General features: G+C 38.1%; 1 protein-coding gene across 2 annotated transcripts in view; it reads right to left on the minus strand.

Annotated features, from left to right (window-relative positions):
• Positions 1–24,681, minus strand: part of RFX7 (regulatory factor X7) — a 143,925-nt gene extending 119,244 nt beyond the window's left edge. The window contains exons 1-2 of one of the 2 annotated variants that reach the window (XM_071214209.1): positions 24,539–24,681; positions 24,234–24,396 (exon numbers count right to left, since the gene is read on the minus strand). In XM_071214209.1, coding sequence (XP_071070310.1) covers positions 24,234–24,391 — 158 coding nt within the window. In that variant the 5' untranslated portion in view covers positions 24,392–24,396; positions 24,539–24,681. Of the gene's footprint in view, positions 1–24,233; positions 24,400–24,538 lie in introns of those variants that run through there. The other variant, XM_071214208.1, reaches the window with a different exon arrangement.
• Between the last annotated feature and the right edge of the window lie 1,075 nt (positions 24,682–25,756).

Raw genomic sequence — 25,756 nt, forward strand, 5'->3', positions numbered from 1 at the left:
TCAAGAATTTCTAGTTGAACCTCTCAGAAGGTAAGAATCTACCAGACAAAGAAACAAACAAAAAAAGCAAGCTCTATCTCAGATAAATAGGAAAGTCCAGCAGCCTGTTTCACGAATTTGAAATACGTCAGGTCCTCAGAGATAGTTTCCCATATGAATCTACCTCTACCTCTGTTATATGCCCATGATCACAGGTTTCTTTTGTCATCTTCAGGCTTTAGCTATGACTCAACAAGTTACCTATGCCTCCCAAAAAGTAGGCCAAATCCTCTACCAGGATCAAATGCCATAGAAGCAATCTCTAGTTCAATGTTAAGGGGCCTTCAAAATTCCAAGTTTATCTCTTGGCAACTAATCTAGACACAGAATAGCTGATAAGTCCACAAAACACTAAGACTGAGAGAAGATGGCGTCAGACTAATAGGCAGGGCTCAATGCTCTCACAAAAACAATTGAGAAAGAGCCAAAAGCTGTCCAAGGGACCTGGTCTGGGGTCAGCATACCAGGACAATGCTACACAGCTCCCAGGAGGCTGAGGGACAGAGACAAAGAACCTGAAACAACAACAAACAACAATGTGAATTCCCAAGCCCCAGCAGCTGCTGAGGAAGGGCTCCCCTTCCTCACCCCCAAGATATTAAGCTGGGATAAAACATCCATCTCACTGTAGTCGACTAAGAGGGGAGCAGACATCTTCCTCCCTGTCAGCTGTTTCAAGGGAAAAGGGACGGGGAGTTGGGGGCTTTTCTTCAGTAAATTCAGCCAGCAGAACCCACTTGAAATCTCTGCTCTGGAGAGTCAACACAGGAACACAGGAAAACAGACTGAAACACCTCCGTGGAAAGGTTTGCAAAGAACACCATCTGCTGGCCAGTTTGGAAATTGCATGGACAAAAACTTTTCTGTTCTCTCTGTATTCTTACCCCTGAGAGAAAATCTGCGCCCCATTGGTGAGTCCCTGGCCCAACTTTGACAACTTAAGCTGGGCAATTTTAAAGACTTAGAATAAGTTGAACCAAATATCAAAAAAGAGCTGTGGGAGGTAAGGAAGGAAGGGAAGGAAAGAGGGAGGGAGGGAGGGAGGAACAACAGGTAAGAGAGAGAGAAATTGGCCATCAGAGTAAATTCACCAACATATTCAGATGCCTAGACAACAGCAAAAAATTACAAACCATACTAGGATACAGGAAGAGACAGCCCAACCAAAGGAACAAACCAAATATCCTGAAGAGATACAGGATTTAAGACGATCAGTGATAATCACACAACTCTCCTAAACCAATTCAACGGATTTAAAGAAAATATTACTCAAGAAATAAAGGACATTAAGATGACTGGGTGAGCATAAAGAACAACTTGAAAATCAGCAAAGAAAAGTTACAGACTTTATGGGAATGAAAGGCACAATAGTTGAGATTAAAAATACATTAGAGGCACATAAGAACAGATTTGAATTGCTCAAAGACAGAATTAGTGATTTTAAAGTCTGAACATCTGACCTGGAAAAGACAGAAGAGAAAGAGAATGGAAAAAATGGAACAGAGTCTCAGGGAACTGAAAGACAATATGAAATGCAGAAACATTTACATTATTGGTATCCCAGAAATGATTAAGACGTGAGTATGTAGGATAAGGAGACAGGAAAGTAGAGATTCCAGAAAAGAGATAAAGCATGAAGAGAAGTTAAGACCACAAAATGTAGGCAGGAACCTGCTGGACTGAAGTGGATGTTGAATCCTGGCAAATAGCAAGAAATAGATTGCCAGTATAAGACTAGATTATGACAAGCCTTTGAAATGACAGAAATCTTTAGATATGATACGGTAGGCAAGAAGAAATCACTAGAGATCCTTACATGAAAAGGGATGTCTTAGACGAGTTATTTTGACAGCAATTTACAACATACTACAGTGGAAGGAAAGGCCAGGGACAGAGAATAGCTATGCTGCTGCAATTATAACTCCGAATGAGATGTTTAAACATAAACTATGGTCTTGGCAGAGGAAATAAAAGATAGGGAGAAATTAGAGTAATAACCAACTTGGCAACAAACTGGGTATATGGAAAAGAGAAAAATTAAAGATAAACCAGTATTGCCAGTCTGAAAGAAGAAAGGAACAGTGTATTTACTTCCCAAAATTATAGCATAACTGGAAATGGAAGCAATTTAAGGGTGTAGGTCACCAGGGCATAGAAGAAGTGCTGTGCAATCGCCAAGTTTAAGGTAAAAGGGTTGTTGCCTCTAAGTCTGATGAATGAAGAAACAGATGATTAGAGATTTCTGGTCAACCCATCTGTTTCTTGACTTTAACTAAGTGAAAGAGGAAAAAAAAGAATGGCTGAGAATGGAGACACTCACAATGAAAGAGAATATAAATGAAGGAAGCAAGAAAAATGTTAATCAGTAAGCTCCATGAGAATGGGGTTCTTGTATCCTTGACCATGGACCCTCCAATAGCTGGCATAGTATTCAACACTATGAGGCTCTCAAAAAGGAATAAATTAGAATTACCAAAGTGCAAAGGAATGATAGAATGAAGAAAATTTAGAGACATAATGAAAGATAAAGACTGAAAAAAGACCATTAAGTTGCCAAGAAAAGCCAGAAGCCAACAAGCAAGGGTTAAAGAATATGATGAGGAAAGAGAAGATGGGGAGAGGGGAAAGAGAGAGCTGTGGGACAGCATCTTAGAAAGGACAAAGGACATTATTTTACTGTTTTGTTAATTTTTCAAATTAAAAACAATCATTAACAAAATTTGGAGAATATCATAAGGTAACAAAGGCAAATTATACATTATTTCACCACCTAAATGAATGTTACTGTATTAAAATTGTGTGTCCAGGGTAATTGTAGGAAGATGGTGAAGTAAGAAGCTCCAGAAATCTGTCCCTCCACCATAACAACTATTAAACAGGAAGGAACTGTCTGAATCAACTATTTCAAACCTCCAGAGTATAGCAGAACACTGGACAGCACCCAGGTAGGAGCAGGAACTGGTAAATTATAGTAAATAATTTATATTTACTTTATTACCAATAAACTGCTCTTTCTGTACAGTGGTTACCAGGGCACATCCCTTACCCTCACTACTGCAAGCAGCAGTGGGGTCCAGCCCCTGGTGAAGCTGGCCGGTGCCAGAAGGGACATAAAAACATTACTATCTGGGATGTGCAAGGACCTATCAGTGATTACAGTCTTTTCCTCTTTTTTTTTTTTTTAAATAAAATTTTATTAAAGTATATCATTCATACATGAACATATATAAACAGTAAGTAAGTGTCTAGTAAAAATCGTAAATTTACAAAACAAACAAGCATATCACCATACTAGGCTTCTGTGGCAAATTGAATTCCAAAAAAAAGATATGTTTGTAAACTGGTCTGTTCCTCTGGGCATGATACCCTTTGATTGTATTAATATCAAAGGTTTTACATTTACTTGATTAAATCAAGATTAGGAGTTTGACTCAACTATGTCATTAGGGCAACTCAGGGTTGAGTTCCCACCCCCTTAGTGGGCTATATAAATGGACACTCAATCAAGGAGACAGAAGCAGATATACAAGAGTGAGAGAGAGCTCCATAGACAGGGAAGAGGACTTTGATTCTGCAGACCTGGGAGAGATGAGCCATTCACCTGACTGCAGTCAAAGAGAACACAGCAGGTGAGCAGCTAAGGAAGGAGAGACCAGGCCTGCCATATTACTTCAACACATGGCAGCTGTCTTTGGGTAAGAAATCAACCTTGGGTCAGACTCTTTACGGCCTTGTAACTGTAAGTGTTTACATCAAATAAAAACCCGTTATTAAAAACCAAGAGCTTTCTAGTACTTTGTATTAGCACCTCTTTAGCTGCATTGTTGTGAAACATTTGTTACAAACTATTACAGAGCATAGCCAAAAAATTACTAACTATAGCCCATATCTTACATTTGGTGTATTTTATCCCAACAAACCCAATTATTAACACCCTATATTAGTATATTCTGTATTTATCATTCAGGAGAAAATGTTCTCATATTTGTCCTATTAACCACAGTCTATCATATACCACTGGATTCCTGTTATACAGTCCTAAGCTGGCACAGTCCATTCAAAGTGTACACTCAGTGGCTCTCATTTTCATCACAGAGTTGTGCTGTCAGGTAACTACAGCTTTTGATTAGCTACTCTGGACAGTTGGGAGCCTGGCACTAAGGGCCGCCACTGTTCCAGACAAAGGCAGTGAAGGAGACTTAAAGACAATATAACACCTCGGAGCTGCAGAGGACAGCTGAAGGGCTGTACTTGCTGGGCAGGTCAGGAAAGTGCAGCTGTGGGCAACATGGAAGAAGCTCATGGCACCCTTCCTAATCCTTTTTCCACTCCATTTGTGGGGCATTAGCCTTCTTCCAGTTAGGAAAGACTGACTTGGGAAACTCCTCTTGGGTATGCACCCCCATCAAAATTTGTCCTCATGCAAAAGCAGTTTGAGACAGTGAAAGCTGTGTAAGAAACACTAAGGGAGATGGCCCTGGGCAAAGGCTTATCTGTTTTAAGTCTAGCAGTGGAACAACCAGGAGAGAGGAATGGTCATTTCATGGGCAATACAGGGGCATTCAAATTCCTGTAAAAAAGGAGAACTCCAAAGGCCACTATTCAGCACAAGCCCAGGCAAGACACAGGTCCAGAAAAGAAAGGCAGGACCCAGAACTTGGCATTTGCCTTCCTGATAGGAGGGCTGAACCCTGACAGAGAACACCAGCCAACACAAGGCCAGTTTGCAAAGATGGTGGAAGGTGTTTTTCGCTTAGGTGTGCTTGGTTTTGTTAGCTCCTGATACTCAAGAAAGTCTCTGTCATATAACCAGGTAGTTACAAACTCAAAAAACAGAAATGTCATGGAATAAATCCCAGAGTTAACTTTCTAAATATTAAAATGTACAGTGTGGTGGTTCGAGTCTTTTGTGAACCCCAGAAAATTATATTCTTAAGCTAATCCATTCCTGAACATGTAAATCTATTGTAGGTGGGACTTTCTTATTAAATTACTACAGTTAAGGACCTCTGATTAGATTGCATGACCCAGGGTTTGTCTTAATCCTCTTAATGGGGTCCTTTATAAACAGAGGACTAAAAAGCTGCAGATGCAGATGTATCTGATTACCCATAGCTGCAGGTTGGGGACAAAGCACCCTCTGATGATGCCTTGATTTGAGGGCACTTTTGCAGCCTCAGAACTATAAGCTTTTAAATTAATAAACCTTCATTATAAAAGTCAATCAGTTCTGGTATATCGCTTGGTAGCTTTTAGCAAACTAATACATAAAGTATGCAACAAAAGATGACAGAGAAACAGGAAATGATGGCTCATCCAAAGGAGAGGGTGAAAATCCAGAAAGCATCAATGAAGAAGACCAAACTACAGACATATCAGACAAATACTTAAAAAAAAAAAAAAAGACCTTTAGTGTGTTCATGGAGATTAAGAAAATACAGGGAAAGGACTAAAAGATATCAGGAAAACAAAAAAAGAACAATATGAGAATTTCAAGAAGGAACCAAATAGAACTACTGGAGGTGAAAAACCACAATAATTGAAACGAAAAATTCCAGGGGAGGTTTCAACAACAGATTAGAGCTAGCAGAAGAAAGAATCAATGAATGCAAAGACAAGGAAAATGAAATAAGTTACACTGAGAAGTCAAAAGAAAACAGAAATATTAAAAGCAAAAGTAGCTTAAGACAGCTATGGGTCACCATCAAGTGAACCAATATACACATTATAGGAGTCCCTAAGGAAAGGAAAGAGGGAAAGGGTCAGAAGGAATAGTCAAAGAAATGACAGAAAATTTCCAAATTTAGCAAAAGATGTGGATATGCACATCCAAGAGGCCCAGAGAACACCAAATAGTATAAAACTTGAACAGAACTATGGCCTGTCACATATGATCAAACTTTTGAGTACAAAGGACAAGGAGAGAGTTCTGAAAGCTACAAAAGAAAAGCAATGTATTATGTATAAGGGAATCCCAATTATGATTTCTAATCAGGAACCATGGAGGCAATATGGCAACAGGTTTAATTACTTAAAGTACTGAAAAAAAACAATTGCCAACCAGAAATTTTATATACAGTGAAAGTTTCTTTTCAAAAATAATAAGGGAGAGATTAAGACATTCCCAAAAAACAAGAGCTCAGGGAGTTCATTACCTCTAGGCCTACCCTACAATCAATGTTGAGGGAGTTCTTCAGACTGAAAGGAAAGAACCCTAGACAGTAGTACAAAGTGGCATAAAGAAATAAAGACCTCTGCTAAAGCGAATCATATGAGTAATTATAAATACCAGTATGACTGTATTTTACTTTTTCATAAGAAAATCCACTTTTTACTCCAGATAGGTACTAAAATGTAATAATAATAATCTGTGATTTTTTACTTACCATGTAGAAAGATACAATTTATAACAAATACTAAAAAAAGGTATAGGAATAGTATACATGGATGCTATAGAAGTGAAGATGGTATCAAATCAAATCAGATTGTTATGGATTTAGGATATTAAATTTTAACCCCATGGTAACCATTACATAAAAAGTATATCCAGAAAGAAATGAGAAGGGACTCAAAATGGTACAATACAGAAAAAATCAAATAAATGGAAAAACTGAAGATCAAAAAAAGTTTAAGACTTAAAAAGACAAAGTAGTAAAATGATAGAAGAAGAAAGTCCTGCAGTACAAGTAGTTGCTTTAAATGTAAATGGATTAAATTCCCTGGTCAAAAGGCAGAACTTGGCAGAATAGATAAAGTATGACTCAACTATATACAGTTTAAAAGAGACTCCTCTTAAATTCAAAGACATAAGTAGGCTGAAAGTGAAAGGTTGGAAAAAAATAATAATACCAGGCAAATAGTAACCAAAAGAGAGCTGAGAAATCTATAAAATAGAATAAAATAGACTTTAAGTCAAACATTGTTCCAAGGGACAATGAAAGTCATTATATTCTGATAAAGGGATTAATTCAACAAGAAGACATAATAATTATAGCTAACATAATATATATATACACCTAACAGCAAATATATATTATATATGTTATATGTAATATATATAACACCTAAAATATACATACACCTAACATAATATATATATACCTAATTATGTTAAATTATACCTAACATAATATATATATACACCTAAACTCAAAATTTATGAAGCAAATATTATTTAGCAGATTTTAAGGCACCACTTTCAATAATGGATAGACCATCTAGACAAAAGATTGATAAAGAAATAGAAGACCTGAATGATATTCTAAACCAAGTAGATCTAACAGACACATATAGAACACTTCATCCCCCCAAAAAACAGAATACATACCCTTCTCCAGTGCACATGGATCATTCTCCAGGATAGACCATATGTAGGTCCCAAAACAAATCTCAACAGATTAAAAAGAACAGTGAAATCATCCCATGTATCTTGTCTGACCACAAGGGAATGAAGCCAGAAAGTAATGAGAAATGGAAAATTCACAAATATGTGCTAATGAAACAATGTGCTCTTAGCCATTGGGTCAAAAAAGAAATCACAGAGAAATTAGGACATTTTTAGGCAAAAGAAAACAAAAACAAAAAACCTAACATACAAAAACCTTTGCTGTAGCAAAGTCAGTTCTAGGACGGAAATACATAACTCTAAATGCCTACATTAAAAAAGAAGCAAAACTTCAAATCAAAGACCTAAATTCAAACCTGGAAGAACTGGAAAAAATTTAAAATAAAGGAAACTAAATCCAAGTGAGCAGAAGGAAGGAAATAAAAGTTCAAGACGAGATAAATGAACTAGGAAATTAAAAAAAAAAAACAAAACAATAGAATCAGAAAAAACAAAAGTTGATTCCACTAAGAAAGACCAATGAAATTTACAAACCTTTAGAGCTAGACTGATAAAGGCAAAAAGAGAGAGGACACAAATAACTAAAACCAGAAGTAGAAAGGGGGACATTACTCTATTAGTCAGCCAAAGGGGTTTTAGTCCAAAATACCAGAAATCTGTTGGCTTTTATAAAGGATATTTATTTGGCTAGAAGCTTACAGTTACCAGGCTATAAAGCATAAGATACTTCCCTCACCAAAGTCTGTTCCTACATGTTAAAGCAAGATGGCTGCCAAAGTCTGTCAAGAGTTCAGGCTTCTGGGTTCTTCTCTTCCCAGGCCTTGTTTCTCTCCAGGCTCAGCTCCTGTGCGCTCTCCTCAAGGCCAGTTGTAGACTATCAGGCTACCAGCTCGGTCTCTCTCCTCGGGGCTTGATTCTCTCCAGTGTCAGCTGCTCTGCTCCTCTTCATGCTTACTTCCCTGGCTCCAACTCAAAACTCCAACCTCTCATCTCTGCAGTATGGTTTCTCTGCAATGTCCAATTGACATGGCCCAATCAAAGCCTTAATCATTTTTAATCAAGTAGAAGTGAAACCTCTGAATCCATTATAATCTAATATGCCCGGAGGGACAGACCAATATCTACTTTTGGAATTCATAAACAATATCAAACTGCTACAATTACTAACAACCCCACTGAAATAAAAAGGACTATAGAGGATACTAAGAACAACTGTATGCCAATAAATTAGATAACACAGATGAAATGGACACATTGCTAGAAGCACACAAACTAGACACTGACTAAAGAAGAAATAGAAGATCTCAACAAACAACTTGTATTGAGATGGAATCAGTAATGAAAAAACCTCCGAACAAAGAAAAGGACCAGATGGCCTCAGGAAAATCTTGCCAAACATTCCACAGAGAATTAACACCAATCCCGTTCAACTTCTTTCAAAAAACTGAAGAGAGGGGAACATTTCCTATCTCACATGAGGCCAACATCACCCTCATACCAATGCTAGATGAAAATATCACAAGTAAATTACACACCAATATCCCTTATGAATATAGATGAAAAAATTCTCAATACTAGCAAACCAATTCCAGCAACATATTAAAATTATTATACACCATAATCAAATGGGATATAACCCAGATATGCAAGAGTGGTTCAACATAAGAAAATAATATAATACACCACATTAACAGAATGAAATGTGGAAAAAGACACATAATTGTCTCAAATGTTACATAAAAGGCATCTGACAAAAACCCAGCACCACATCTTGATAAAAACACTTAGGAAACTAGAAATAGAAGGAAATTTTCTCAATATGATAAAGGACCCCTAAAAAAAATCCAGTTATCATCATACTCAATGGTGAAAGGCTGAAATTTTTTTTTTTAAAGATTTATTTATTTCTCTCCCCTCCCTCCACCCCGGTTGTCTGTTCTCTGTGTCTACTTGCTGCATCTTGTTTCTTTGTCCGCTTCTGTTGTTGTCAGCGGCACAGGAATCTGTGTTTCTTTTTGTTGTGTCATCTTGTGTCAGCTCTCCATGTGTGCGGCACCATTCCTGGGCAGGCTGCACTTTCTTTCGCTCTGGGCGGCTCTCCTTACGGGGCGCACTCCTTGCGCGGCACCACACTCCTCGCGCGCATCAGCACTGCACATGGGCCAGCTGCACACGGGTCAAAGAGGCCCGGGGTTTGAACTGCGGACCTCCCATGTGGTAGACGGATGCCCTAACCACTGGGCCAAGTCCGTTTCCCGAAAGGCTGAAATTTTTCCCTCAAAAAAGGAGGAAGAAGACAAGGATGCTCACTGTCACCACTGTTACTCAACTTTGTACTAAAATTTCTAGCTATAGCAATAAAGCAAGAGAAATAAAACGCTTCCAAAGTGGAAAGAAAGACATGAAACTTTCTTATTTGCAGATGACAGTATACAATTGTATTAGTCAGCTAAAGGGGTGCTAATGTAAAATACCATAAATTGGTTGGTTTTTATAAAGAGTATTTATTTGGGGTAGAAGCTTACAGTTACCAGGCCATAAAGTATAAGTTACTTCCCTCACCAAAGTCTTTTGCCACGTGTTAGTACAAGATGTCTGCTGATGTCTGCCAGGGTTCAGGCTTCCTGGGTTCCTCTCTTCCTGGGGCTCATTTCTCTCTGGGATCAGCTCCTCTGGTTTCTCCACAAGGTCACCTGTAGACTATAAGGCTTTCTAGGCTCTGCTCCCTTCATAAGGCCAGTTGTACACTGTTAGACGAATGGCTTGTTTCTCTTCCCAAGGCCTTCTCTCTTTCCTCACGACCAAACTCCTCTGTGCTTACTTCCCAGGGCTCCAGCTCAAGACTCCAGCATCAGAATTCCAACATGAAACACTCCAACTTTGTCCTTTGCCATGTCTTTTCAACACCCTATTGACATGGCCCAAAGCCCTAATCATAATTTAATCAAGTAAAAGTAAAACCTCTGAATCCAATACTCTCTAATATGCCCAGAGGTAAAGACCAGTTTAACAACATAACCCGATATCTATTTTTAGAATTCAAAAATATATCAAACTGCTACAATTATATACAGAAAATCCACAACAAAGTTACTAGAATAAACAAATTCAGCAAAATGGCATGGTACAAGATTAACACACAGAAGTCAGTAGTGTTTCTATACACAAGTGTCTTGGTTTGATTGTATGTATCCCAGAAAAATATGTTCTTAAATCTAATCAATTCCTGTGGGTGTGATAGCATTGTAAGTAGAACCTTTTGATGGAGTTAATTCAGTTAAGATATGTCCCAGCAAAATCAGGGTGGGTCTTAATCCTGTTACTGGAGTCCTTTATTAGAGAATGAAACTCAGACAGAAAGAGAGAAAGTGCAGGAAGCAAGAAATTGAAACAGAACTCAGAAGAGAAGGGAGGCCAGGAGATGCTGCCATGTATCATACCATGTGACAGAGGAACCCAGGATCACTGGCCCAGAATGCCACAGTCTTTGGGGAGAAAGTATCACCTTTATGATACCTTGATTTGGACATCTTCCCAGCCTCAAAACCCTGAGTGAATACATTTCCATTGCTTAAACCAACATCTTTTGTGGTATTTGCTTAAGCAGCCTAGGAAACTAAAACACCGTGAAAGTAGAGTGCTGCTATTGCAAATACCAAAAAATGTAAAAACGGCTTTGTAACCGGAGATTGGGTAGCACCTACAAGAACGGTGGGTGCTTTACGGGAAAAGACTAGATTGCTTTGAAGAACTGTTGGTAGAAATATGGATGCTAAAGGTACTCTGATTAGGGTGTAGGAGGAAATGCTCAATGTGTTACTGGAAACTGAAAGAACGATGATCCTTGTATAAAAATGGTAGAGACCTTGGTGAAATTGAGTTCTGATACTGAATGGAAGGCAGAACTTGAAAGTGATTAACTTAAATATTTAGCCAAGGAGATTTCCAAGCTAAATGTGGAAAATGCAGCCTGGTTTCTCCTTGCTGCTTACAGTAAAATGTGAGAGGAAAGGGATAAACTAAGATCTGAAACCTTAGGTACAAAGAAACTAGAAATTGATGGCTTGGAAAATTCTGAGCTCCTGGAAAGCGACTCCACAGAAAATAGTTCTCCATGTGAGGATTTAACTGAATATGGAATGAGTCAGCAATTCTATGCAAGTCAGAATTGGAAATGCAGTTACACAGGAAGGATTTGTGGAATTTTCTTTTGTCTGATGGTTTGGACCCCTGTGAACTACACGCGAAGCTGACAAATTTCTTGTGAGATCTGTATGAACAGAAGCACTGCCAGCCTGAAGGGAGAGAGAAGGGACAAATTGAAATAACAATCACTTCAAGAGCAGAACCATGGAAGCTGAGGTCTGGATCAAAGACATCTTCTTGGGCCAAGAGAGTGGGTCCGTCCATGTGTGTGGAAAGGATAAGTATGCCCAGCACCTGGAAAAGGAGGGCCTTCTGCCCAGGTGGTGTTCAGGAAGAATGCTGCCACCCCAATGCTCAGAGAAGTTGGAACCTGTGCCCAGGGTGTGTGGAGAGTCTGGCCACTACCCAGTGCTCTGAGAGGGTAGGACCTGTGACCCATTGTTCAGGGAGAGCATGGCCACTGCAAAAGTATTTAGAAGGGGTGGGACTGTCTCTTCATCAGGTCCAGAAGATAAAACATTCCATAGATGACTCTCAGACCTTGAAATCTAATGTAGTATGGCCTACAGGGTTTCAGAATTGTTTGGGACCTGTGACCACTATTTTCCTTCCAATTTCTCCTAATGGGAAGGGTAATGTTTTCCTATGCCTGTCCCTCCATTGGACATCAGAAGATAATTTCTTCTCTGTGTTTCACACGTCCACTGAAGGAGGGGAACTGTGCCCCAGGACAGATTAGACCCATAAATGATTTTGATGGGACTTTGTACTAAGTATTGTTTCTGAGATGACTTAAGGCTTTTGGGATACTGTGATGGAATGAATGCATTTTGCAAAAAGAAAGAACAGGTCCTTTGGGGGACTAGAAAGTGGAGTGGTGTTTGAAGCTAAGCTATATGTACCCTAGAAAATATAATGCTCTTAAATCCATTGCTGTGGGTATAAAAACATCATAAATAGGGCCTTTTGATGAGGTTTCTTCAGGTAGGGTATGTCCCACCTCAATCAGGATGGGCTGTAATACTATTAATGGAGTCCTTTACAAGAAAACAATTCAGACAGGAAGCAAGCCACAAGAATCAAAAACTGAAAAAGAACCCAGAAGAGAAAGGAGAGACCAGGAGATACTACCATGTACCTTGCCATGTGACAGAGGAACCAAGGATCACTGGCCCAGAATGCTACATTCTTCAGGAAGAAAGCATTGCCTTGATGATGCCTTTATTTGGACATTTTCCTTTCTCAAAACCTTGAGTGAACAAATTGTCAGTCTTTAAACCGACTCATTTCATGGTATTTGCTTAAGCAGCCTAGGAAGCTAAAACAAGCAAACAATCTTTAGAGAGCAAGAAAAAATTCCATTTACAATAGCAACTAAAAGAATAAACCTAACCAACCATGTAAAGGACTTGTACACAGAAAACTACAAAACACTGTTAAATGAAATAAAAAAAATACCTAAATAAATTAAAGGACCTTCCATGTTCATGGATTGGAAGACTGAATATTGTTGTCAATTCTATCAAAAGCAATCCCAATCAAAATTCTAGTAGTCTTCCTTGTGCAGAAATAGAAAAGTCAATCATTAAATTTATAGGGAAGGGTAAGGGGTCCAAAATCACCAAAGCTATTATGAAAAAGAAAACTGAAGTTGGAGGAGTCATACTTCCCTCTCTTAAAACTTATTACTAATCCAGCATAAACAAAATGGCATAGGACTGCCACAAGGGCAGTTATATAGAACAATGGAAAAGAATTGAGAATTCAGAAGTCGACCCTCACAGATATAGCCAACTGATTTTTTTTCTATTCCCCCCCTTGTGGCTTGCTTGCTGTCTGCTGTGTCCACTTGCTGTGTGTTCTTCTGTGTGTTTGTATTTATTTTTTTATTTATTCCCCACCCCCTTGTGGCCTGCTTGTTGTTTTTGCTCTCTGTGTCCATTTGCTATGCGCTCTTCTGTGGTTTTTTTTACTTGTCTCCCTTTTTGTTGTGTCACCTTACTGAGTGGGCCCTCAGGCTTGCAGGCTGGTGGCTCCTCAGGGTGTGGGCAAGCCTGCCTTCGCAAGGCAGCCCCAGGACACAAACCCAGGGCCTCCTCTGTGGTAGACGGGAGCCCAACTGATTGAGCAACAGCTGCTTCCCCCAAATGACTTTTGATAAGGGTGCCAAGTCCATTCAATTAGCTAGGAAAACTGGATAGCCATATGCAAAAGAATGAAGGTGGACACTTATCTTATACCATATAAAAAAATCAACTCAAAATCAATCAAAGACCTACATATAAAAATCAGAACTATAATATTTCTGGAAGTAAACATAGGGAAGCATCTCTGGACCTTGTTTTGGGCAATGGTTTTTTTAGACTTTACACCTAAAGCACAAGGAGCAAAAGAAAAAGTAGGTGATAATTATGACCTAATCACAGTGAAAAAGTTTTGACATCAAAAGACTTTATCATGAAAGTACACAGACAACCTACACAATGGCAGAAAATATTCAGAAACCATATATCAGTAAGATTTTTATATGCAGATAACATGAAGAAATCCTTCAATTCAACAACAAAAAGATGAAACAGCCCAACTGTTAAAATGGGCAATAGGTTTGAATACATTTCTCTAAAGAAGATATACAAATGACCAAAAAGCACATGAAAAGATGCTCAACATCATTAGTCAATAGGGTAATGCAAACCACAAAGAGATACCATTTCACACCCATATGAATGGCTACTATTTTTTTTAATGGAAAATTAGAAGTATTGGAGGGGATGTAGAGAAATACAAACACTTATTCATTGCTGATGGGAATGTAAAATGGTGCAACCCCTGTGGATGACTATTTGGTAGTTCCTCAGAAAGTTAATTACAGAATTACCACATGACCCAGTTTGGTACATACCCAAAAGAATTGGAAGCAGGGACTTGGGCAGATATTTGCACACTAGTGTTCACAGTGGCATCATTCACAATTGTCAAAAGATGGAAGCAACCCAAGTGTCCATCAACTGATGAACAGATAAGCAAAATGTGGTGTATACATACATAATGGATTATTATTCAGTCCTATAAAGGAATGAAGTTCTGAAACATGTGACAACATGAATGAATCATAAAGACACCATATTGTGTGAAATATGCCAGACACAAAAGATTTCACTGATATGAAGTAATTAGAAAAAGCAAACTCAGAGAGTCAGAATCTAGAATACAGGTTACTAAGGGAATGGGGTGGTTATAGGGAAAAGGGAGATAAGGCTTAATATGTACAAGTGTCTATTTGGGACAATGGCAAAGTTTTGATAATGGATGATGGTTTTATTCCATCAAAAATTTGAGTGGAAAAAACTGAAGGAATGGATGGAAGGGACAGGGAAAGGAAACGAGGGGTAAGATTAGCACTAGCAGTGATTATTATATTTTTAAAGTGTTTTCTAAATTTTTGGTCAAAAATAGTATTTTTCTGCTTATTATTTTATTATTAAAAGGTTTTAGCACATTTGTTCATCATTCACATTATTCTTTCATAAAATGAATATTTACATTCTTCATTTATCTGATGACTTTATTTTTCTTATGGCTAGGATTCTCTTTAGATCATTGAGATGAATACGTTGTTTTACTTACTGCAAAAAAAATTTCTCTAAGCTTGTTTGTTTGTTGTTTTAAGGAAGTCAAAGGCATGTCTAAAGTGACAGGAAAAGACATCTGTGGAAAAGAACCATTTGATTACGCTGCAAGAAATGAGATATGTGTTAGAACAAATTCCTTAAGCCATCATTCACTGAGAGACAATTCAAGATACGCATCCTCTTCAAATCCTCTTCCAAAACTACTACTGGAGCAGCTCTTGGTCCTCTGCCCCAGTACCCATCCACCCACATGATTTTCTTCTCTACTATTATTTTATATTCTTTCTTCAACCTTTGCAAATGAAAATTTAGAGACGATACCCCATCCTTCAGTCAAATTTTTTCCCCAAACTATTTTCTTCTGATTATTCTCTTTATTGCCAAGGCTCAGTCACCGACAATTCTGAATCTAATTCCTACTAATGGGAGTAAAGATCTCCAGCAAGCATACTGTTAAGTGTGTTGGGGTGCATAGCCCATCCCTTGATTATGCTAAGTCATACAGGTTAAAGCGACCATCCTGAATTTTGCCAACAAAAATATTATGTCCTCACTGAATCCCTCCTTCATTTAATTCTGTATTTATTTATACCATTGATTACAACATTACGATATTTAAAAAAATCTTACTTTTGTTAAATTTAATTGATGATGTACAACACAAGAGGATGGATGTCTCAAAGGTAGGAATAGTGTCTCATTACTTTTTAACCTCCTGTGTCTTGCAGACATTAAATATATGTATATGAACTCAATTTTTCCTGTTTGAGTCTATATATTCAAGATTAATCTTTGACCTTCCCACTTCTTTGAAAGTGATGTATGCAACATTTGCCCACATGCTGCTTGATAATAGAGCCTGCTTCAGAAAAAGGGACCCTGCACTTAATAATCTGACTGTTAAATTTTAGATCATAGCTAGTTTATATACATAAGCAATTAATAGATCTAATGACTACACTACAATTAGGAAGTGATTCACTTACATTAACTGAAGCACACCGTTCAAAACCATTTCCTAGGCTCCCAGAAGCAACGACTTTACTCCAAAAAAGATGCTACAGAAGTGGCACTCTTAGTCATCTAAATTTTAAAAATATTATATATACTATAAAAACAATGGCAAGTTATTAGCATCTCCATATCCACATAATATATTTTATTACTGTACTATAAATAGCTGATTATGCAGTGGTTGTTTTGTTTCAGATATATTCAATCTCTGAATTCTTATGAATTATACATATTAGAAAATGAGATGTTTCATTTTAATCCAGTAAGGGGTCATTCAAATGGCCAGTCTAAATTACCAAACGAACAAACAAAAAGAACTTGTACAATTTAGATCAGTTTTCTCTGGGAGAAAGTTCCAAGGGGACTTTTTTTTTTTTTAATGAGTTAAATCTTAACGTTAGAAACTTATTTCTGCAGAAGGGAACAGCATAAGCACAAACAGAGAAACAAGATAATGAAAGCAAACAAAAGCATTATGGCTAGTCTAACTGAAGCAGTCATTTAATACAGAAATCCTCTGTTCTCATTTGGAAGCTACTAAGCAGCACACAATGAACAAAATAGGAAACCCACACAAAAAATAAAAAGACAAGCAGAGAAAAACACAAGCCCAAGTGCTCTCTATACTTGTTTGTATCTTAAAATTAGGCTGCATAACTGGCAACACGAACAGCACTAGTAAATCTTACCCTCCAAGATAACCAATAGTTCTGAGACTTCCTATAAAATATAGTTTTAAATACTAAAAATGACTGATTTCACAGAGAAAAGGGAAGGCAATTATAGAGCACCCCACCATCATTTCTATTCGATGGCCTTGGCAAGCAAGACTAATCAATCAGACTCAACATGCAAGTTCCAATTAATTTGCTAATCCTTTGTTGGAATGACTATAAAGGTATCCTTCACTCTCTGAATCCCTGCTATGCAAACTCAGACACCAATTTTTTTTCAGGTGAGGCTGTTTGGAGGAAACGGTATCACACACAATATAAACCCTTGCCTTACAAAATTCCAGGACGTAACAGACTGGAATGATAAAATATCTATCACTCTTACATCTCTTGCTTTCTGAACTCAAGAACCAAACAGAGATTCAAACAGCAAGGAATACCTGTATGCTTTCAGTTTGTTCTTAGATATAACAACTATAAAACCTCACCCCCTCAATCAACTTTTTGTAAGATATATAGAAACTACTCTAACAGGTGCCTAATAGATGCATTGCACATGATTAACCAAAACTCGAGCTTTATATTTCCTCTTATAAATATAGTCCATGAAACAAAAAAAGTGCCAAAAAAAAAAATCTTATTTACAGTCTCAGGAAATAAAAATTTGATCATGTTTTAAAGTTCTAAAGCATGTGGGATAAGGCAGAACACTATCTTAATTTTGCCTATAATCAACTACATTAAGGTCCTTAAAACTTACTGTTCCTTACATTTTATCATCCTGCCCAAAGAAAGCAGATTCTTCTTCTTACTGGTCCATGCTGCTCATCTTTAACCTGAACTGTTATAACCCTCCAGAAAGCAGAAAAGCAACTAAAACTACTAAATGAAGAGAGACTAGTAGAAAGGAGGCACTGGGTAAGCATACGAATAAAAATGGCTGTTCCCATTTTCAAGTAGTATAATTTGGTAAAGAGATGAGGAGTAACCATCTTAACATTTTGTTTTATATAACACACAAAGAACACTGTCACAATTACCTTTTAAAATATCTACCCTAGATGAAGAGGAAAAGCAGTGAAGCTCAACTCTACACAAATTATTCTGAAAAGAATACATAGCTTTCTTATTTACATAATTAAATTTACAATATAATATTTACTACAGACTTAAAAGATTACGTCATTACTATATGAAAGGTTCCTATGTGAGTGCTTATAAGCATTGAGCACCTCTTTATAAACAAAACAAGGACACAACACTGTATTGGGACTAGACTACTACATAGTCTTATGTATTTTTGCATAATCAACAACAGTTCTTATAAAGTAATACATATTCAATAAATATTTGCAGTCTGAATCTCACATAACAGAACAAGTGATTAACATATTAAATAGTCCTCCTGGACTAACAAGTAAGGAAACACTGACAAGTTGTACTAATCTGTACATTAAAAATGTTCTGCTGATTGCCTATGAAAAACTAATTCTGTTAGTCTTTTACTTTATTATTGTTGTCAATATTAATATAGTAACACAATAACAGAAATTTAAACTAAAGGAACTTGCAAGCTCATCTAGTATAATCCTTTCATTTTATAGATGAGGAAACTATAAGGTCTACTTTTCCCTCAATTAATACTTCGATCTTATCACCTCTTTCCCTGGTCTCCTAGATGAAAAAAAGAGAAATTTTACTGTACATTTCTGTTTAGAGTAATATTACAAGTGAACGGGCATTCCTCAAATGCCAATCTCTAGTACAGTACTTTGTATCTTGCAGGTACTCAGTTGAGTACTTGCATACTGTTCTTGCCTTAAGTTTTAAAATGAGTAAATGACAATATTTTTATTATTTTCATTTGTACAATTTTAGTGTGCATCCTTTTTCTGATATAAAAAAGCAATCTGACTTGGGCTTTTATTCGAAGCATATCCCTCATAACAAGTAAGAAAGGCACTTCTGCCTTATCTACCATTGTAAAGTTCATTTTCTCCAATGATGTAAAATACTAGTAGCAAGACAGACACCAAATCATTTCTACACATACCACCATTCAAGACATTTTCCAAATCAGAGGGCAAATTGGCCAATTACTTATACACATATCCCTTACCTAAGCTAAACAAGGCCAGAAACTCAAGGGTCTTGAAATTGCTTAACCTGGCTTTCTGGTCTATAAAGAAGACAATTTCATCAGCTTCAAACGATAGCATAATAAGAAACTGTCTTCTTTCTGAAATAAGAAACACTTAGTGTTGAGAACACAACTATCACAGCTGGCCTGGATATTGCTGGAGCAAAATCGCCCTAAGTCTTTTGTGTGCTTAACTCAGAAGGCAGGTTGAACTCACAGTAGAAAACATGTCAACTGACATATAATGCAATGGAAAGGAAAAGAAATCTAACCAAAAATAAATGAAAACCAGTTGATGAATACCATTCAATCTCCATCCAATGAAGATCACAGACTTAGGGTTGTAAACTTTATAGTGTTTCCCATTTCAGGAGAAGAAATAATAATTATTTCTCAGAGAGAGCTATAAATTGCCTGACCCAGAACCAAGGAAAACACTCAATTACTAAGTTATAGTAAAGAGGGCAGAACTTAGAACTAATACAGCATCACTATGTAAACCTTATAGATCACGATAATCTGCTCACTACAACTAAGTCAGAAAAAAGATGAATCACTTAGTATCTGGATATCTATTGTTATTACAATAAATAAAACACAATTGCTCAAGTTTGGTTTAAATTGGAATTTAGAAAGCATAAAGTGATCCACATATATGAATTCTACTGTGATTATCATTCTAAGCTTAAAATTTAGTAGACTCAGGAGCCTGTATGCCTTACAGGATTGAATAGAGAAAAATAACTCTTGCCATAGAACTGCTTCTAGCATCTGATAATGAATCAGAGGAATCCTATAGCTTCCCTTAAATCAGAGGAATCCTACAGCCTCCCTGTTAGTTCATCCCTTTCCATAAAGTGGGTAGAACGATGACACATCTTACAGGACTGTTGTAAGCAAAGGTTGATAAGATATGATATCAGATAAAGTTACATAAATAAAAATAGAAGCAGCTATAACTAATTCTTTTAAGAATCTCTGTTGTTTAACTATGGTATTAGAATATTTTCTACAATAAGACATCAGGATTCATTTTTAATTTCTAGGTAAATGCTTATTATCTATGTTACAGCCTAACTGCAAATATCTTACCCATATAGTATGATCTATTCTTAAATACAACCAATGACAAACAGGCAGAAGAGATTTCAAATGCAATTTTTTCTCTATACTATTTTTTCCAGAGCAATTTTATAACTTTATTCTATTAGGGTTTCAAGTAAAGCTGTTGTAAAAAGGAAAAGAAAATTGTAAATTTTTTTGGTCTATTCTCTATGCATAAATAAAAACTTATTTATTTTTAATTTTTTACTATGAAGACACTAGGAGATAAGGGAAAACTTGTTTTAGTATTCTTATGGGTAACCAAAGAGGGATGCAATATAACTTAAAGAAGTTTGCAGTGGTTCATAGGTGAGGTTGTGTCTTTGTTTTAAGTTGCCATTATGAGTCTTCAGTTAGAAAAAAAGATATGGGCTACTAGTTTTCTCTTTTTTTAATGGAAAAGTTTATATTCAAAATCTGTTTAGAAAATACAAATAGCATTCTTATAGCACATTCAGTATTAAAACCTCTATAAATAAATCTTTTAAGTGAGGAGTTTAAGTGATTTGGACCTTTGTGTATGGAAAGGAAATGAGGAAGGTAAAGAAAGGTGAAGCTTATTAATTTGGGTTTAAGTTGAAGGTATCCATAAACAGATTATACAAATAACACTATCAAGTTAGCAGTATCTTTTTATTTTCTAGAGCTAACTTCAAAATATATTTCCAACTCTTAAGAATCGAGTTTCCACTTTCATGCTAATGTGCTGGAGGTGCAGTTAATGTTGGGGTTTAAGATATATTTAGGGGATTTGAATCTCTGGACTGACAATGTGATAGCCAGGTCCTGAGCCTCAACAGACTCCAGCACCTACAATCTGATCTATTGGACTTACCACACTCAGCTAAGATGGAGTTGAAGAAGGACAACCACCACACCATGGAGCCTAGAGTGATTACAACTGAAAATGGGAGGATTGCATCCAGCATCCATGTGGAATCTGAGCCTCCTCTTGACAGAGAGGTGCAATGGACACAACCAATCCAATGTCCACATAGAAGAGGTGGCATTGGATTGGGAAAAGTGGACAAGGTGGACGATGGGTATGGGGAAAGGCAGGAAGAGATGAGAGGTGGAGGCGTCTTTGGGACATGGAGCTGCCCTGGTTGGTGCTTCAGAGGTAATCACCGGACATTGTAAATCCTCACAGGGCCCACTGGATTGAATGGAGGAGAGTATGGGCCATGATGTGAACCATTGTCTATGAGGTGCAGAGGTGCCCAAAGATGTACTTACCAAATCCAATGGATGTGTCATGATGATGGGAACGAGTGTTGTTGGGGGGGGGGAGAGGGGGGGTGGGGGGGTGGGGTTGAATGGGACCTCACATATATATTTTTAATGTAATATTATTACAAAGTCAATAAAAAAAAAAAAAAAAGAATCGAGTTTCCTATCTCATTAAGTACCATCTTTCCTTTTTTTCCAAAGACACATTTAAAGCTTGAAATTACAATGGACATACACTTTTTATCAAACTGCATTTTAATTTAATAAAAAGAATACATTAATTATGAGCTGTTCATTGTCCAGCTAAAGGCCTACATCACATACTATATTTATATTTTAGAGTAGGAGGACAAGTACAGGCTTGTTTATGATGTGCAAGTCCAGTAATTCAGAAGCTATGATCAACTTAAATGCAAAACCCATTTGAAAAATGTAAATGCCACATTTTTTTCTAATGTACTTTTAAATTCTTAGTAATGGCACCAATGGTGCCAAATGATGATAGGAAGTAGTGCAAAGCTGATACTCTCTCAGAACATTATCAGATTTTTAAATAACTGGTAAAAAGATTTTATTGTCTCAAAAATGCAGAATGAGATACATCGAGTTGCAGTCTTATTTATTAAAATGCTTTTAATTTAATGTATTATATTCTTATCTATATTACTTTATATGCTCATGATATTTCTTAGGAGAAGATGATAGTAAAGGTTCATTTTTAACCTCTTTATGTTATATAATCACTCGAATAATATAAATCCAGTCTTGGAAGCAGGGAGTATAGGAATATACTTTAAATATATCCATTAATGTTTATTCTGATGTTTTAAATACAACATGAAGAAATCGTCTGTGCAAATAGGATTTCTAGTTTGGGAAATTAAATGCTAGTAAGTGTGCCATTACAATTTTAAAATAAAGATTTAAATCGCACCTTTTGGTATTAAGGTGTTTGTTACCCATTTATTATTTTTCTGGGCAAATATCAAAACTGAAGTCCACTCTACTTCAGGACTTTTCTCATGTTAAACTCAGAGCAGTTAGTTGTAATGGGCGTGTAAATATAAATTATCAATGAAAGAATAATTAAACCACATAATTTACCAATAAAAAGACACTCCACTATCACTATTAGTCAAACGCATCATTCAGTTGCCTATACAAAGCATCCTTATTTTAAAAACATAAAGTGAAGGTTCCTTTCTCCTATTGTTCTCATAAAGGATTTTAGTTCTTTAACTTGGCTATTCTTTATCTGAATTCAAAAACCAAGGTGTTTAATACAATTTAATGATAATTTGAGAGACATTAAGTTGCATCATGGTTAAAAAAAAAAAAAACACTCTGGTTTTGTGAAAATCCTGACCGTACGCAGGAAATTAAGCATCTCTATCTTTAAAACTACAGCTATAAAAAGGAGGGAGGGTATCCATCTGAAGAATAAAGCCCTTTCTCTTCCTCTCTCTTTCTGTCACACATACACACACACATCACACACAATGACAATCATATTTATCTAACCTATTCAAGTTTCGACAGCATATCCATTGTTAAAGCCAAAAAATTCTCCTTTAAAATATTTAAATTTCATTTTAAAATTAAAACTGAAAGCAAGATACTGAACTGCCAACTACCATGCAGTATGAAACCATTAAAGCTGCACTGACCTACTTCATATTAGCATCATGACAACATGAATGCATGCCAAGGAAATAACAAAAATTACTATATAGCAAACCTTAATTTTACATTTAAAAATTGTCAATTTTTAAATGTGTAAATACATGCCATTAGTTTTATGATACAGTTATTTTTAAATCACAATAAACAATATAAAGCTTGGATATTTTAGTGGTCATATTCAATGATGGACCTGCAAAAGATTTCATTTTCAAAATCAGAGCTTTTTTTAACACACACTTACACTGTATTTTTAAACATCTATTAAAAGCAATCTCTTAAGTCAAATTCTAAATATTGCTTTCCATTTTTAAAACAGTGGTACTTTTTAAAAATATCAATTAATAAAGAATCCCACAAAAAAAAAAACAATGCAAATTCAGGTTAAAAGCATATTTGCAACGGTTCTAACACGATGGACTTACTCAATGTATTTAACTATTAAAGGATTGCCACCAGTCTTTTAAGAGTTCAATATAATCCTAAAATAATTGAAAACTCTCATATAGAAAGTACAGAAATAGCAAAGGATATTTCATCCATGGTTTCTAAATAAAGACACACGAAATGGTAAGACATTTATTTGATTTCCCGTTTGTAAAATTCAAAAAAATCTCTTTATAGTGTAAACTACCACCTTAAAATAAATATTATGCTAAAGAAGCACTTTCTTCACAATTAATGCAAAGAATAAATTCCTTGGAAAGGAAATTTAATTTTAGAATGAAGGTGGCAAAACCTCCAGAAACAGAAGCTAACCCAAATGAGAGGAAGAGGAGACACATGAGGTTTTGTGCTGCATATTAATATTCTTACGCACAATGTCTGGTGAAAATTCACAATACACTTCTTCCTCCCTCTATGACTGCAAAAAAGGAGTAAACACATTTCACATTCTCCAGTTCCAAATCCATGCTACCATCACACAATACGACTTAATTTCTACCCATATTCCTCTTACACTAACTGAAAATTACAGATAACTTGTTTATTTGCACTCCCAATTAAGGAGGGGGTAAAAACATATTTTTTAGTTAAGGAGATCAGAAGGTGATGCAAAGTCCCCACACCTCCAGACTCCCAATATTATGCACTCGACCCTGGGACCCCGCATCAATGAATGCATCAGCCTCCTCCTCGGATCCCCCACCCGCCACCCCCAACCCCAACCCCTTTGCAGCAGAAATGTGCCTGGGCTTTTTTACCCCAGCGATGGAGGCTCTTCTTACCAGATGGAGTTCTTGATCTTGTGTTGCAGCGCGCTGGCCTCTGTCCCTGGCAGCCCGGGCACAAGGGCTGGCAGAGCCACCCCTGAGTTGGGGGTACTGGAGGGAAGCTGCTGATGGGCATCAGGCTGCTGTGGTGGTGGCTGTTGTTCCTCTGCCATCGCTGCTGGAGGGGCAGGAGGGAGGGAGGGAGGGAAGATGGGGGCGCGGGGAAGGGAAGAGACGGGGAGGGGAGGACGAAGTGGGGAGAGAAGGAGGGGGAGGGGGAGAGGAGGAGGAGGAGGAAGCTGGATAAGCTAGGCCTTTACCCCAGGGCTCGAGTGAGTCGCTTTCGCCTGCCGCCTGGGGGACATCACCGGGGAGACCGAGCGGCTCCTCACGACCCGGGCGCTTCACCGCGGGAAAGGCATGGCGGCGTCCCTCAGCTCCCCCACCCGTGCGCCGCCGCCGCCGCCGCCGCCGCCGCCACCGCCGCCTCCTCCAGTCAGCGGCCGGGCTAGGGGGTGAAGAGGGGGCGTCTGAAGACGTGGTGTGGAGCGTCAAGGCTTCCCCCCAAAATCCAAGAACGCTTCCTCAGGGACTGGGCGGCCCGCCCTTCCTTCCTCGCCCCCGGGGCTTTCTACTCCTGGCGCCCGGCGCTGCTGCAGCCCCAGGCTCAGCTCCACGCCACTCCCCACGCCGCCGCTCGCTTGCGGCCCTGCCACCGCCGCCGCCGCGGCCGCCGCTGCCTTGCCAGCCCGCGAGGCAGCCCAGCGCGCGCAGCCGCACTGCGGCCCGGCGGAGACGGCAAAACACCTACGGCTCCGCTGGGGGTGGGGAGGCGGGGGGCGTGTGTGAGTGTGTGCGGGTTTCGGGCTAGGGCGCGGGGGCCCGGGAGGGGGGTGCACGGGTGCGGAGGACGGGAGCGGGCGTGACGGGTCAGGGAATCGCGCCGTGAGGGGCGAGGAGGCCACTGGCCGAGCTGGTGGAGGAAGACAAGAAAACATGGGGGAGGTGCAGGGGAGAGAAAAAGAACTTGCGTGAGGAGGAGAAACCAAATTTAATGTTATTTAGCGTGGACATGGGATTTTTTTTTTTCATCTTCAAAGCAAGTAAAAAACAAATCGACATAGTTCCCCACCCCACTTCCTTGCTGTGTAAACTGAAGCAGGTAAGAGCGTACGCTGACATTTCAGAAGCTTCCAAAGAAGAGCTCCCCTTGGAATTAATTACCCTTTAGGTAATTTGGTCTTGAATGGAAATCCCAAGTCAGGAGTTGTGTTGAGTGCTCCGCGGTCGAGCATTCAAAGCCCTCCAAATCTGGCCCCACTTTAGCTATCCAATCATAGCAGCCTCCATCCCCCTGCAAGAACTCCCAGCACCAATCAGTGAAGTCTCCATGCCATCCTCAACGCGCAGCAGATTGACTCTTCCTTAGTGCGTTTGCTCATGCTGTTCCCCTCCACCTCCCTGCCCCACCTCCTTTCCAGGAATGCCCTCCCTCCTCCTCTCTACCGCTCCCAATCCAACCCAGGCTCTAAGGCAGA

The sequence above is a fragment of the Dasypus novemcinctus genome, chromosome 3 (assembly GCF_030445035.2).
Source record: "Dasypus novemcinctus isolate mDasNov1 chromosome 3, mDasNov1.1.hap2, whole genome shotgun sequence".
Taxonomy (NCBI): Eukaryota; Metazoa; Chordata; class Mammalia; order Cingulata; family Dasypodidae; genus Dasypus; species Dasypus novemcinctus.